Source organism: Gossypium hirsutum, chromosome A11, assembly GCF_007990345.1.
Source record: "Gossypium hirsutum isolate 1008001.06 chromosome A11, Gossypium_hirsutum_v2.1, whole genome shotgun sequence".
NCBI lineage: Eukaryota > Viridiplantae > Streptophyta > Magnoliopsida > Malvales > Malvaceae > Gossypium > Gossypium hirsutum.
In genome coordinates this window covers 113,145,291-113,161,105 of record NC_053434.1, presented here as the reverse complement: position 1 = coordinate 113,161,105, position 15,815 = coordinate 113,145,291, and the positions used below count along the sequence as shown (strand labels likewise).

Here is a 15,815-nt window from a genome sequence, read left to right as displayed (position 1 = left end):
TTACCTTTCCAGACAGAGCCGAACCCTCGGCAGAATGCCGGTGCAATAACTCTTCGTAGCGGAAAGGTTCTAGAAACAGTTCCAGCCAAAAGTCATGGGCAAGACAAGGAACGGGAAAAGCAGATCTCTGATCCAATAGCCAGGCCAGAATCAGAAATTCAAAGACCAGTTGCAATGCCACCTCCTTTTCCAAGGAGGCTTGCAATGGATAAGAAAGAGGAGGAAAAAGAAATCCTCGAGACATTCAGAAAGGTGGAGGTAAATATCCCTTTACTCGACGCTATCAAACAAATCCCTCGTTATGCAAAATTCCTCAAGGAATTGTGTACTAGAAAGAGGAGGTTAATAGGTAACGAAAGAGTAAATGTAGGAGAAAATATCTCCACAATACTGCAAAAGAAAGTTCTGCCCAACTACAAGGACCAAGGTATGTTTGTTATTTCCTGTGAGATAGGTAATGTAGGCATTAAGAAAGCCATGTGTGATTTAGGGGCTTCCATTAATGTTATGCTTTATTCTATTTATAATTTGATTAACGCGAGTCCTTTAAAAGAGACAGGAGTAATAATTCAGTTGGCGGACAGATCAGTCGTCTATCCCGAAGGGCTGTTTGAAGACATCCTTGTTAAAGTTAACGAATTAGTTTTCCCTGCAGATTTCTACATTATTAATATGAAAGATGATAATTCAACTAATTCGTCTAACATTTTACTTGGAAGGCCATTCCTAAGTACCGCAAGCGTAAAAATAGATGTTCGAAGCGAGACGCTAACCATGGAATTTGATGGCGAAATCGTGAAATTCAATGTCTACGAGGCCATGAGTCATCTTAACTCACTATTAAATATTTCTAGCATCGATATTTTAGATTGTTTAACTCAATCTTATTCCGAATATCATGACTTTGATGAATTTGAAACTGTTCTTTACAGAAAGATTGACATGGATGTTTTACATCATCTCGAGAAATTAGCAGTCATTAAAAATCCGTTGCAAGAAATTGTCAATCACTTGGAAACGCAACCTTTGTTGACAAACCGAGGTAACCAATTTGAAATATTACCTTCCTAAACTAAAATGTTACCTTCAGTTTTGCAGCCACCGACCTTGGAACTTAAAGCATTACCGAACCACCTTAAGTACGTCTTTTTGGGAGAGAAAGGCACTTTACCGGTGATAGTGTCAAACAAGTTAACCAAAGACGAGAAGGAAAGTCTAGTTCGAGTTCTGAGAGATTATAAGGAAGCTATTGGTTAGACGATAGCTGACATAAAAGGGCTAAGTCCAGCCACTTGTATGCACAAAATTTCCATCGAAGACAACACGAAACCAAAGAGAAATGCTCAAATGCGCCTTAATCCACCCATGATGGAGGTAGTAAAGAAGAAGATCTAGAAACTGTTAGATGCTGGAATGATATACCCAATTTTCGATAGTGATTGGGTTAGCCCGGTTCATGTCGTACCCAAAAAAACTAGCGTGACAGTGGTGAAAAACCCATTAAGAGAGCTAGTCCCTACACGAGTCCAGAATGGATGGAGGGTTTGCATCAATTACAGGAAGTTGAATGCTGCTACCCGAAAAGACCATTTTCCACTATCCTTCATCGATCAAATGCTCGAGAAATTAGCCAAAAAGACCCAGTATTGTTGTCTCGATAGGTACTCAAGATTTTTCCAGATTCTAGAGGCTCCGGAGGATCAAGACAAAATGACTTTCACGTGTCCCTTCGGAACGTTTGCGTATAGATGAATGTCGCTTGGACTCTGCAATGCTCCGGCCACCTTCCAAATATGCATGGTGAGCATATTCTCCGATTACGTCGAGAAAATCATCGAAGTTTTTATGGATGACTTCACGGTATATGGTAACTCTTTTAACGAACGTCTCAATAATCTTGCTAAGATATTTCAAAGATGCCTAGAATTTAATCTTGTTTTAAATTATTAGAAATATCATTTCATGGTTGACAAAGGATTAATTTTGGGTCATATAGTTTCCTCGAAAGGAATCGAGGTCGATAAGGCAAAAACGAATATTATTAACTCGTTACCTTACCCCTCATCAGTAAGGGAAGTTCGTTCGTTTCTTGGCCATGCAGGATTTTACAGACGATTCATGAAAAATTTCTCGAATCGCGCGACCGCTTTGCAGTCTATTAAAAAATGATAAAGAATTTAAATTTGACCAGACTTGTAAAGACGCATTTGATGTGTTGAAGCAGAAATTGGTCTCCGCTCCCATAGTGCAGCCACCAAATTGGAACTTCCCATTCGAAATCATGTGTGATGCGAGTGACCAAAGTGTCGGAGCTGTTCTTGGCTAAAGAATAGAGAAAGAGCCTCATGTTATCACTATGCTTCGAAGACTTTGGATGCTTTCGAAATCATGTGTGATGCGAGTGACCAAAGTGTGAGAGCTGTTCTTGGCCAAAGAATAGGGAAAGAGCGTCATGTTATCTACTATGCTTCGAAGATTTTGGATGTTGCCCAAAGCAATTACACAACCACCAAGAAAGAATTATTAGCTGTTGTGTTTGCTTTAGATAAATTTAGATCTTACCTATTGGGAACTAAAGTAATTATCTTTTCTGATCATGCAGCTTTAAAATATTTAATAGGGAAGAAGGAGGCAAAACCCCGACAGATCAGGTGGATTCTACTCCTACAAGAGTTCGATTTTGAAATCTGGGATAAAAAAAGATGCAAAAACCTAGTAGCTGACCATCTGTGTCGATTACGGATTCCAGTAGACGACATACCATTGAAGGACAACTTCCCAGATGAAAACCTATTTTCAGCAAATGCAGTTCATCCTTGGTATGCAAACATAGTAAATTACCTCGTTATAGGTACTGTTCCTTCAGAATTACCAAGGTCTAAAAAAGATAAGATAAAAAAGGATGCGCGATATTACATTTGGGACGATCCTTACCTTTGAAAGTATTGCTCGGATCAGGTAATACGACGGTGTGTAGCAGAAACAGAGGTATAGTCTATCTTAACTTTTTGTCATTCTTATGCATGCGGATGGCACTTTAGACCTAAATGCACCGCACACAATATTCTCAAATGTGGATTATTTTGGCCAAACATATTTCGTGATGCCTTTTTATTCTGTAAAACTTGTGAAAAAAGCCAAAGAGTTGGCAACCTTAGTCGTCGAAATGAGATGCCTCTTACTCTTATTCATATTTGTGAATTTTTCGATGTGTGAGGCATCGACTTTATGGGTCCCTTCGTTTCTTCTTTCGGTAATTTTTATATACTCTTAGTTATTGATTATGTCTCTAAGTGGATAGAGGCGAAGGCCACTCGCAATGATAATGCTAAGACCGTAGTTGACTTTCTTAAAAGTTCTATTTTTTCCAGGTATGACACTCCACGAGCATTAATCAATGACAGAGGAACTCATTTTTGCAATAAGCTCGTAAGTGTACTTATGGAGAAATATGGAGTGACTCAACGAATTGCCACTGCTTACCATCCACAAAAAAAGGGGAAAGCCGAAGTGTCAAATCGAGAGATCAAGTCTATTCTGGAAAAGACAGTTAAACCTAACAGGAAGGATTGGAGTTTAAGACTGAATGACACACTTTGGGCTTATAGGACAGCTTTCAAGGGACCAATAGGCAAGTCACCTTACCGACTCGTTTTCAGTAAACTGTGCCATCTTCCGGTCGAGTTAGAGCATAAGGCTTTTTGGGCAGTTAAGCAGTGTAATATGGAAATGGAGTCTATAGGAAAATCTCAGAAATTAGACATCCAGGAACTCAAGGAAATCAGAAACGATGCATATGAAAATGCTTAAGTTTATAAAGAAAAGACGAAGGTGTTTCATGACAAGTTCATCACTAGGAAGTAGTTTTCAATAGGACAAAAAGTTCTCCTATACGACTCCACCTTAAAAATCTTCGCTGGTAAGCTTCAATCCAAATGGATAGGATCGTTTATTATTACTAATTTATTTTCGAATAGTGCAGTGGAAATTCAAAGCAAAGAAACACGAAAGTGCTTTGAGGTGAATGGTCAACGACTAAAACCCTTTTTCAAGAATTTTCAAACACAGTTGAGGAGATTGTTCTCAATGAGCCCAAAATTTGAATAACAGGTCGTCGAACTAACAACGTTAAACAAAAGCGCTTTTTGGGAGGCAACCCAAATTTCTTTTCATTTATTTAATTTTAAGTTTTAGTAAATTTAGGGTGTAAATAAATAAATTTTTATTTAAATCAAATAATTTGATGTTTTCAGGAACATAATGGAGATCATAAATTTTTCAAAGTAGGATAATTGATAAATAAAAACACCCAAATTACTTAACCTTCATAAACACCAAAACCCAATACCCATCCATTTAAATCACCAACACCCACCCAAATACCAACCCAACAAAAATAATCCAACTAACCCAATACCCACCTAGGCCCAACCGAAAATCCATAGGAAAATAAGAAAAAAAAAGAGAAAAAAAAACACCAAACCCCCACATCCCTCTTCTACTTTCATCGTCATCAAACAAACCCTCTCCCCCACAAAAAAATTCACCGCCGCCGTTGCCATTTTCGCCGCCGTCGCAGCACCCCACCTCACAATCGTCGTCGCTCCTCCTTTCTTCGCCGACGCCAAACATCCCTACACCAAAACTCCATTCCACTCTTCTTTCCTCTACCATATCGGCTTACTTCACCGTCGTTTCCCCCCATCGACAAAATCATTGAAGACACACATGGGGAGTACTCTAAACTTTTCATTTTATTTATTTGAGCTGTTGTTTTATTTGAGCTGCTATAATATGACACATGCTTGAGGACAAGCATAAGATAAGTAGGGGGATTGATGAATATAGTAAGTATGTATGGATGGTTGATTGGTTTTTGCTGTATGTTTCTCTTCTGCATATGTTCAATCTTGCGTTGAATTCATTCAACAGTTTATTTGACATTGAGCCTTTAATCTCATACTTAGTCAACTTGGACAATTGTATATAGATTAATCGACACTTGTATTTTAAGGTTGATATATGTAGCTAGATTTTCATGAATTGATTGTTTGAAAAAATATATTTGCTTGTGCATGAAAAAATGAAAAATGAAAAAAGGCTCAAGTTATGAGTGAAAGTTTCGAAAATGTGACCGGATTGAGTAACCGGGGTGAGGTGCTTGGGTTGTCATCTCGTCTCGCGTAAAAAGGTTTAAGTGACAAGTCGATAACTTAATAACATTCCACTAACAGAGCCCAATAATAAAGACTGTTTGAATTGAGTAACCGAGATAGGGTGCTTGGGATGTCATCCTAGTTCGCGTAAAAAGGTTTGACCGTGTCTAATTTATTTTTCTAAATGTATAGTTAATTAATAATGCATTGCAATTTACTAGATTCAAACTCAATTTAATGAAATTATCTAGTTCGTACATTTCAAATTTTATGACACTTGTCTTATTGATTAAACTATATGTTCTGAGCATTTATTTAATTATTTATGCCTGTGTTGTTTACGTTGAGTATGGATGCAGAAAAGAGGCTCGATTTTTAATAAATTGTAGAATTAATTCTAATGTTTGAAAGAACAATATGCTCGAGGACAAGCATGAGATAAGTAGGGGGATTTGATAACATGATTATTTTGCATACTTTTTCGTGTTTAATTTGGTTTATTTCTGAATTAGCCCTTGCTAAATTAGTATTTTTATGATTTAATTCTTGTTAGAGATGCAATTGATCAAAAGCAAGTTGAAAAGGGCCAAATTGGAAGAAAATCATGGAAATGGAGCCAAATCAAAAAAATGGAAGAAGCCAATGACACATAAATAATTTGACTTTGTAAAAAGCCAAAAATAGAAAATCCTATTTTAAGTTTATTTTAATTTTATTATTATTTTAGATTTTATATTAATTAATTTAGTCTATTTTTAGTAAACCCCATGTATATAAATAGAGGCCTTTTGTTATTTGAAAATAATCAATCAAATATTTCTTTTCCTATTTCTATTTGGAGTTGAATTGTTTTCTTTGTCTTTCTCCACTTCAATTTGGAGTAGGATTTCTCTTTTTCTTTTCAAGTTGGCGTCAACATTCTACCAATTTCAAATCCAATTGTTTGCTTTTCCAAAAATTTGTTCAATTGCCTTCCAAGTCCCCTTTCCTTTCCAAAATTCCATCATCCTTCACACCAAGCCAAAACACAATCCACAACCTTCAAGCATGATTAAATTCATGCCACACTAAACCACTTTCAGCTTTAAGCCGGTGTTAACCCCGTCAAAAACCCGTGAGTTACGAACTCGAGCTGTTTAACTCCCAATTTTCGATACTTATTATTTCTCCGGATTAAGAGTATGACTTCGTCAACTCACAAAGTCAAGTCAATACTAAGTCAAAAAGGACGTCGTTTGAGTTAGTGTGGCTAGACGAACAGTTGGAATTCCGAAAAGATCGATTGTCTAATTGGTTTTCCGTGAACACATTGGCGTGCCAAGTGGGGATTGCTGTTTGGTTCCGTCAAGGGAAGTAGTAACCGGATTTAAATGTCCTGAATGTTTGAGGGTATTGGTTCGAGCTAGGCTCTTTTAGAACGCAAAGCTGCCAGAGTTCTAAATCACGAACGCTTCGTATGTTGTTCGATCGGCGAGTGTTAGTTATAGGACGTTCCATAACTAATTTACACAAGGAAGAGTTGGTGTCTGAGGCGTCCTTAGTAGCTATAACTAGCTTATTGGAAAAGAGGAGTTCACCTAATTTCGAGGATCGGGTCAAAGACGAAAAAACCCGTGCTTAAGGCTGAGCTAAGTTTAATTTATTTTTCTTCAGATTACTTTGTTGTTTTTTTTATTTCATCTTTTACTTTTTACGTTTTTTTGTGTTTATTTTAGGTTTCATATTTTATTCCCCCTCAGACACTGCGGGCACGACAACTGCCCAGACATAAACCTGGTCGAGAGATAAATAATTTTCAGTAAACCTAGTCTCTGTGGGATCGACCCTACTCCCTATACTGCTTTAATTTGAAAATTAGGTGTAGGTTTATATTTATGGAATCGACAGCCATCAATACGTGTCGACCATAGTGGTTCTCGTCTTACCCATCTTCTTTTTGTAGACGATTGTATGGTTTTTGGCGCAACATCTACAACGAGTGCTGCCACAATTCAATTTATTTTGCAGGAATATGGGCGATGCACTGGATAAGTGGTGAATTTTGACAAGTTAGCTATTTCTTTTAGTTCAAATGTGGGACATTTTGATTGTTCTAGTATATGCTTGGTTTTATGTGTGCGCATTGTCCATTATTTGGATATGTATTTGGGCCTTTCCCCAATGGTTGGCAGGAGTAAGCGAAAGACCTTCCAGCATTTTAAGGATTGTTTTCATCGTTGTGTTGATAATTGGAACTTACGCTACTTGTCTCAGGGCGGTCGGGGGGTATTGGAACTTACGCTACTTGTCTCAGGGTGGTCGGGGGTATTGGAACTTACGCTACTTGTATTTGTTCTATTTTACAAGCAATTCATATGTTTACAATGTAGTGTTTTTTGTTTCCTTCCTCTCTTTGCCAAGTACTTGAAGGTATTATAAGTAAGTTTGGTGGTAGAAATCGGGGAGTCGTTAGGGAATTCATTGGTGCTCTTGGTCTTTATTGTGTGCCTTGAAGTGTGATTGGGGTATTAGTTTTTGTGATTTGGCTTCATTTAATATTGCCCTTCTCACAAAGTAGGGTTGGCGTTTATTAACTACTCCGAATTGTCTAATGATTCGGGTTTTTAAAACGTGTTACTTCCTTTATTGTTGATTTTTTACGAGCAGATTTAGGGTCTCGGCCTTCCTATACCTAACGTAGTATTTGGTGCTCTTGAGATCTATTGGAAAAAGGCATTGGTTGACGTGTGGGTAATAGGCAATCCATATCCGTTTGGGATGACAATTGGCTCCTAGGAAATGGCCTATGTCGTATCGAAAACACTGCTATTACCACATTTGTTACTTGGTGATACAAATCCAAATGACCAATTTCAGACCCATAGATGTGATGGGCTCTCTTACCTTAAGACCTAATAACAATGTCAATTGCCAAACAAATCAAACCAAGATTTGATCAAAGACAAGATTTAAGGACAAATCTTTCCAAGGAAAGTGGGAATGATACATGTACAGATGGGGTGAAATTTATTAAAATCAGTTCAACCAAGCTGTCAATTTTTAAAATGAAAAAATTAGTTAACTTGAGACAAATTTTTAGATGGGATTGAGGCATTTATGGTCTTAGATATCTCATAGCGTTTGAAAATCCATCTCTTATCTTCAAAATGCATTTCGAATCACTCGATTTCGAATTCAAGAGCTCAAGTTATGATCGTTTTAATGAAGACTACGTGAGCAAAATTTCTAGATGAGATTATGACAATAATTACGAATTTCAAGCTTTTAATTCAAGTTAAAATCATATTTGGTTCAAGTTTTAGGCTTAATTTTTATTATATATAACCTAATATTATATTTATCAGCTCTTATTGTTTTCATTATTTCTTGGAAGGTTGATTAGAGTCATTAATTGAGTTTTTTGAGATTTATATCTCAGAAAGTTCAATTAAACATTTATCCTTCTATCCATCATATCCATCCGTTTATTCAGTCTATCTTCTACTTTTAAATTCTGTCTATTTATTTATTTATTTTTCGTTGTTCTGAAATTTCTTCTTTCATTGTTTTTGACTTCTTTAATACTAAATTTATTTATTTCTTCTTTTCAGATCAAATCTAAATCTTTACTTTTTGAGTCAAACAACTCAATTTCGATCCTTCTTTCACTTCCTCCGCTTCAATCCGTATCATTTGGGTAAGTGACTTGATGATACACGAATCGGCCCAATGGAATCATTCCTTAGTCCGCGATCTGTTTTCGGTTGATGAGGCTACCCGCATCCTTAGCATCTCTCTCTCACGTTTGACCAGTGATGACATTGTGGTTTGGAAAAGTAATCTCATGTTTGCAATAGATATCGGTTGCTCCGTTGGCTGATGAAACAAACCCACTACGTTCCCAAGATTACTTTACAAAGTTGTGGAAGGTTCGAGCCCTGGCGATTTATTTGAAATTATGTTCCCACATTACACAACCTTTACAACCGTTACATATCTACTATGCAATTTTGTCCTAGATGCCTAAGTGTACCTAATACTACTATTCACGTACTCCGGGATTGCCCTTTTACAGTTTCGGTTTGGAACCGGTTGCTCATCTCCTGGCCTGGTACCTACAATGCTATGGACATTGTAAGTTGGTTGGGATATCTCTGTCATGCAACTAATGGTGATGGTTTAGTTCTCATCCTTACCGCGATATGGCCGATTTGGTGGGCGCGAAATTGGCATTATCACGAGGGGTTCGGTTCTACACCTACTGAGCTGGTCTATTTCATTCGCTTCTACCTGGGTGGACTGTCTGTGTTGTAGGTGCCAGAGGCGACCCCTGTGATCTTGCGTCCTGCTCCTTGGTTGCCTGCTTGCAGCTGCGCCTTTGGTCAAGGCCAATTTTGACGCTGCTTACAGAGGGGGGACTCACTCTTCTTGCTCGGGGGTGGTGGTGCGAGACGCTCAAAGTCAAGTACTTGGCGCTTACACTAGGCTCCACTGTCATGTCTCGTCGGTTTTTGCAGCAAAAACGTTGGCTTTCTTTTCGGCGGTGGACTTTGCTCGTGACTCTGGTCTCTCTCAGCTAGTGTTTGAAGGGGACTCTCTACATGTGATTCGCAAGCTCAGTAACCCACTTGACGACCGATCAGAGATCCGTGCCCTAATAATTGAAGGGAAGATGAGATTACTTACATCTTTTGCGGTGGCTACAATCTATCACTACTACAGGGAGCAGAAACAAGTTACCCACCAGCTAGCGGTGCCGGGGTTTCGTTGGCAAACGGACCGTTTCTAGGTCGAAGAGGTTCCTTTCCAAGTTGAGCGCATGGTGGCTGAAGAGGTTAGGTTGTCTTCTCATCCCACGTAGCATCAACGCGCGGCCTACAACGCTGCAGTTGCTTCCCTCTGATCTAACAGATTTGTTTTCTCTTTTCCCTATTGTCTTGCCTGCAGGTTTCAACCATTTTGATATCAAATAAAATATAATCCATCGGCTGCTTTTGGGGCAACCATTAGGGTTTCTTCGTATTTGGGCTTTTCTTTTGTTGTTTTTGGGCTGCTTTATGGGTCATGTTGCACTTCGATGCCTTATGTTTTGGACTTGGGCTTTGCCCATGTGTTTCCGGTATCTTTTACTGTTTTTGAATGGAAGTCACGTTCAAAAAATAGAACATTTCAAATTTCAAAAATAAAAAATAAACATGTGTGTACAAATTTATTACCATTTCACCTATATTCATTACTAAATAATTTTTTTTTTAAAAACATAAAATATTTTCTTTCACTTACATTGTGACTGTGACAATTTAATATTAATATTTTTTAACATTTTTTTATTAATTATTATAAATATAAAATAATAATAAATTAACAAATTAATTGATGTTAAGTTAATTCAATTAGGTTGATCAAGCCCATGAAGATTGACCAATTCTAGGGGTGATATCAATTCGATTCTGTTAAGTTTTTAGATTTTTTAAACCGTTTATCTTAATTCAATTTGACTTTTGATTTTTCCATATTAATTTCTTGTTCTAATTTTTTAAGCTTATTTTGATAAATAAATTTTGTTTCATGACTTTTGAATATTACTTGACAAAATTTTAATCTTTTCATAAATATTTTTTAAAAATAATAATTTTCAAGAAGTTTTAAATTATTTTTATTATTTTAGATATAAAATATTTAATTTTATATCATAAAAATTAAAATTAATTATATATTAAATAAAAAACAAAACTCACTTTGATTTCATTTTAAACTTTATTCCATAAACCATCCAAACAGCTCAGCTTAAAACCGATTTTTGGTTTCATCAATTTTTTCTCTCAGCACTAGTCAATTCAACTATAGTAAAAGGATGATCAGTTAAGTTGAAAAAGTATAAAAAACCAATCAAACCACCCAAGTTAACAATTTGCTTACCTGCACTTCATTTGAAGTTCACTTTTCTTAACATCAATTGGTTAAACCGTGCGAAAGAACATTGATGATTGCTATTTGAAACATGATTGTTTCAGTCTCAAAATCTAACAAGAAAAATAGCTGGAAAATATAATCCAAGAAAAAATCCAACTAGAAGTCAAATCGGCTGCACCTTAAATCCTCAGTTCTACAGGTTGAACCAGACAGTTCAATCATCTTATAAACTTCAAAAACATAAGAAAGCTTTACAGCCATTAAGCAGATACATGCTTGGACGGATAATGTGAGTCCAATAGCAGAACTTAAAGGGTGCAAGCCCTGTCTGTTAAATAAGTTTACTTGAATCACAACAATAAATATACTGTTAGTTTGATAAGGCAACAGTAGACAATTAGGAGATGACTAAACCAAGACACTCTAAATTAACATTAGGTCCCAAATCATCAATCAGAATAAATCATCATTACTTGTATGTCTCATTCATTGTCTGGTAAAGAACGAAGTTTACCGATTCAAACAAAAATGGAAGGAAAGAAAAAGAAAAGGGCAAGAGATGAGGGAAAAGGGTAGGGTAACAGGGGGGTTGAAACACATGTAACAACAATTTCTCAAAGTGTTTGATCCAATTCAATTTAGTATAAAAATAACTCCTATAGCTAACCTACTTAATGTACTGAGAAACCCACTTGAAACCATCTCCATAACCCATTTTACGAACAATGCTACACATGAATACCTCGAGGGGACGAACGTTTGAGTCTCCCAAATTGACCTTACCCTTGCCTGTGGTGAAATTGGTGAGCCCAAGGTGATAACGCAACTCATCTTCTGAAGCAGCATATGGTATATCAATCTTGTTGCCCAAGATGAGGAATGGGACATTAGCCAAAGCTTCATCTGAGAGAAGAGCATCCAGCTCCCTTTTTGACTCGGCAAACCTCTCCTTGTCGTAAGCATCCACTAGGTACACGACAGCATCCACCTACAAACAAATTTCCTATCAGTTTTGCTATGCACTGCAGAAAAAGAAAAATATTGAATGTTTTGGTATAGTAGAGCCTCCGAAAACTTGCAGGACCTTTCTGTGTAATAGACCCCAGACCAGACACCAAACAAGCCAAGGAAAGAAGAATAAGTCTGAGTACATGACAAATGGTTAATGATTTCTTCCGACAATGTAATCATGAAAAAAGAGTGGAATGTAAGTATATAGTGTGTGGTGAGGTACTATCAAGACACCTTCTCCAAAAATAAAGGCGCTATCAGCGAACTCCCCATCCTTATTCTTTGCCCCTCATGAATCAGATAATCACAAGAACTATTATCTGGGATTATAGAGGCACTTTCAAGAAATTTGACTGTAACAAGAAACTCTAGCAATCTGTCAGACTCTCAAATGAAATATGTAACTAGATGACTAATACAACTAACTTTTACAATCCCAATTTGATTTTTTATACTTGACACCAAATGTTCAATTCATAAAAGATATCATTCATATAATAATGGAATCAATTCTCCACAGACCAACAGAGAAGATCATAATTTTTGTCTGAAAATTGAACATAATCACAGGGATTTTCAAGTAAAAGAAATGCTATGTTACTCTGACTAAGTGAGTTTCAGAAACGAGCATGTATAGGTCAGGGTATGGTTAGATTTTTGTAAGTATTTAAAGGTCCTTGGAGGTCATACCATCATGTTCGTGCGTGGGGCATATGCGTTGGACATGGATACTTCAATAAAAATGAAGAATTCGAGGAAATGTACCTTGGCGTAGTAATCTTTCCAAACTCTTCGAGCAATCTGATGGCCTCCCAAATCAAATGCCTTGAACTTGATTTTCCCAATACTCAATTCCTCCGATGTGGGATGCTGTGTTGGCTGATGCTGAACTAATCTCTGCCAAATCCCATTACCAACATTCCATTAAAGACGAGATTCCAATCACCTTATTATTGAAGATAGCAATCAACCATCCCCTCACATTTCTTACCCTATCTTTCATATATATATATATATCAATAACAATTAAAAACCCCTTCCAGCTAAAACGACTAATCTCAACCAAATCCCATCAAATTGTAAAAGAGAGAACAAGCTTCATAGCCTTAATTACCTTCAAATATAACGTTTATTAGCATTCTGAATCAATTTAGATCAGAAATATTAGAACTTTAATAGATTAAAACCAACAATATTAACACAAATCTAATTCTTAATATGATTTTACCATCATTCATTTATGAAAAAATAAATACCTCATCTTTGAGCATATGAAGCAGCGTGGTTTTGCCGGCATTATCAAGCCCTAAAAACAAGATCTTGGCCTCTTTTTGCCATAACCCAAGGGAAGCAAGGATCCCATAGAACCAATCGAAGATAAACATGATTTAATTCCTTCAGTAAAAGAAACTTTTGAATTCTTATTAACAAAAAAAAAAGAAAAAAAAAATCAAAATGGGTTGTGTCTCATAGAAGAGAGAGTGTGCGATAATGGATGGGGGTATAAAAGAGAGCACGAATTGGTGAGTTTTGACTGGGTAAGTTGAGCCGAGCTCGCACCGATCAGGTGCTTCGGATCGGGGGTAGTTGGCCACGACCACCGATGGGCTAAATCTGGGCAGTTCGATTTATGGAATTAATGGATTTTTTTTAGATTTTGGATCACAGTGTAAAATTGGCCTGTTTTCCCTTAATGGACGAATAGCTGATTGATAAAGAAACTATATACTAACAAATTAAATTTTGAAATAAATCTCAAAATTACTCCTAGGAAATTTGATCTACCTATATATATATATGAAAATTTCATTTTTATTTAATTATTTAATTTATTATTTATTAAATTAAGTTTAGAGAACAATTATTTTGTTGAATTTTCTTTAAGAGTATCTCGACACCTATGAATATTAAGTTCAAAGTAATGTCAAATCATTACATTAATTCATGTTATACATATCACGAGGAAAGTTTTGTAGAAGTACTTGTAGAGTATCTCAACATCCATGGGTGTCGCGCTTATGATTAGAAGATAGTTATTTGGTTGTTACCCAACCAAGTGCATTTAATACAGTGAAAGTTGACTCTCATGGTTGGTGACTTTTATCTTGTAAAAGCTTGTTTGTTACTCCTTTCTTCACACCTTATTTTTTTCAAAACTCTCCACCCTTTCAAGCTCTTGCATCCTTGAACTCTCTCTCTTTTTCTTTTTCTTTTCTTTTTTGTAATTTTTCAAGAGAAAATAATAGAACACATTGTCAACTACATTGTGAATATGATGAAATTTTCAACTCAATTCTTTCTATTTTTAAATATTTGCGGAAATGATATGACTTTTGAAATTTAATTATATTATTTTTGCTTTTCAACAATCAGTAGATCAAGTCTTTTGGATTCGACACAATTTACATTTTGCAAAGCTTGATCCTCATACTGATGAACACTTAAGGATGTCATTTTATATGTGGCATCTACGATTTTGATTGTTTTGGATTTAATTGCTGTTTTGGTAGAAAGATGAAGGTTAGAAACGTTTACATTCTATTTTTCGTACATGGAAGCTATCATGATGCTTGAAAATGTTGCTTTAATAATTGGCTTTCTAGTGTAATCGTTTCAAAGTATCAATGTAATCAATTGTTGAGTGACATATTGTCTAAAAAAAATAAAAAAAAAATTAGATGAGATCAATTGAAATGCACATTTCAACAATTAATTGAACATTGAACTCAATGTAAAGTTGAATATACTTTTTCAGATGTGCCAAAATATTCTGCTACAGGCTGCTGATTGATGATCCATGTAGTGGATTTAAGATGGGAACATGAGGCTAAGCTAGAAATCGAAGCGATGTACGGAAATCAATATGGAATCAGCGAAATCCCACGAGTCAAAATGTTTATTTCGAGAATGTCTACAAACGCCATTGCATCCAAAGAAAACGACGATCTTTCTCCGGTGTGTGCCATAAATGCGATGATGAGGTTGTCGAGAGGCAATGGCTTAATGCATCAGTAGCTGAAGCCCAAGCTTCGAGGCTTGGTTTCTTAATTGATTAAAAGTCATGGATGACAATTTATAGTTATCGAATCAGACAGTTGATATTATCAATGCTTTGAAAGGATTCAATGTTGATATTAAGGCTATCATTGATGACATTCACCTCTAACTTTCCTCCTTTAGGATATGGGATTTTCTCATGTTTTCAAAAAGAGGTAATTTGGTGGCTGATTTGATAGCAAAAAGAACCAATAACAAGGATTATTGGAATTTCCTCCAAATGAATCTTTGCTGTATTGTAATTTTTCTTTCCAATGTAAATTCAAATATCTACTATGACTTACCATACAAATACAATCTCATTTGTAACATTTTATATTTAATAAGAAATTTACATTTAAAGTCATTGTCGATTAAGTCTTACCTTAATTGGCATCGACATTATTATCAATACAGGAGGACATGAATTCGAGTGTGTTGAAGCGCATTATCCTCTTATTTCAGAGTTGGGGGAGGTTATGAATAATTCTAGATATGATATGAAAAAATAAAAATTAAAAATTAAAAATCGTAATGCTACACTCATATGAAAGGAAATAAATAAATAAATAAAGTCATTGAATTTAATATCAATTTTTATGTTAGTTATAATATGTTAATTTTTTTAAATTAGTTAATGAAATATTGGTTTGTTGGTTATAGCAAAGGTTTTGGTTTCTTGAGTACTTATGTTTGAATTTTATCATAAGCTGTAACAAT

At 35.9% G+C, this 15,815-nt stretch overlaps 1 protein-coding gene, 2 long non-coding RNA genes and 1 other non-coding gene across 4 annotated transcripts; 1 reads left to right on the top strand and 3 right to left on the bottom strand.

The window, feature by feature from the left end:
* Positions 1-9,012: 9,012 nt before the first annotated feature.
* On the bottom strand, positions 9,013-9,478 carry LOC107886973 (uncharacterized). The gene is made up of 2 exons (XR_001680958.2): positions 9,332-9,478; positions 9,013-9,250 (listed from the first exon to the last, which is right to left on the bottom strand). It is a non-coding gene; the product is annotated as an uncharacterized lncRNA (long non-coding RNA).
* Positions 9,479-9,831: 353 nt separating this feature from the next.
* On the top strand, positions 9,832-10,138 carry LOC107886979 (uncharacterized). Its single transcript, XR_001680960.2, has 2 exons — positions 9,832-9,969; positions 10,083-10,138. It is a non-coding gene; the product is annotated as an uncharacterized lncRNA (long non-coding RNA).
* Positions 10,139-11,494: 1,356 nt separating this feature from the next.
* LOC107886964 (GTP-binding protein SAR1B) lies at positions 11,495-13,822 on the bottom strand. Its single transcript, XM_016811079.2, has 3 exons — positions 13,316-13,822; positions 12,825-12,956; positions 11,495-12,036 (listed from the first exon to the last, which is right to left on the bottom strand). Exons 1-3 carry the CDS (start codon positions 13,442-13,444, stop codon positions 11,716-11,718), a joined length of 582 nt encoding a protein of 193 aa, XP_016666568.1. The 5' UTR covers positions 13,445-13,822; the 3' UTR covers positions 11,495-11,715.
* LOC121210265 (small nucleolar RNA snoR83) lies at positions 12,265-12,386 on the bottom strand. Its single transcript, XR_005905386.1, has one exon. It is a non-coding gene; the product is annotated as a small nucleolar RNA snoR83 (small nucleolar RNA).
* Positions 13,823-15,815: the final 1,993 nt, after the last annotated feature.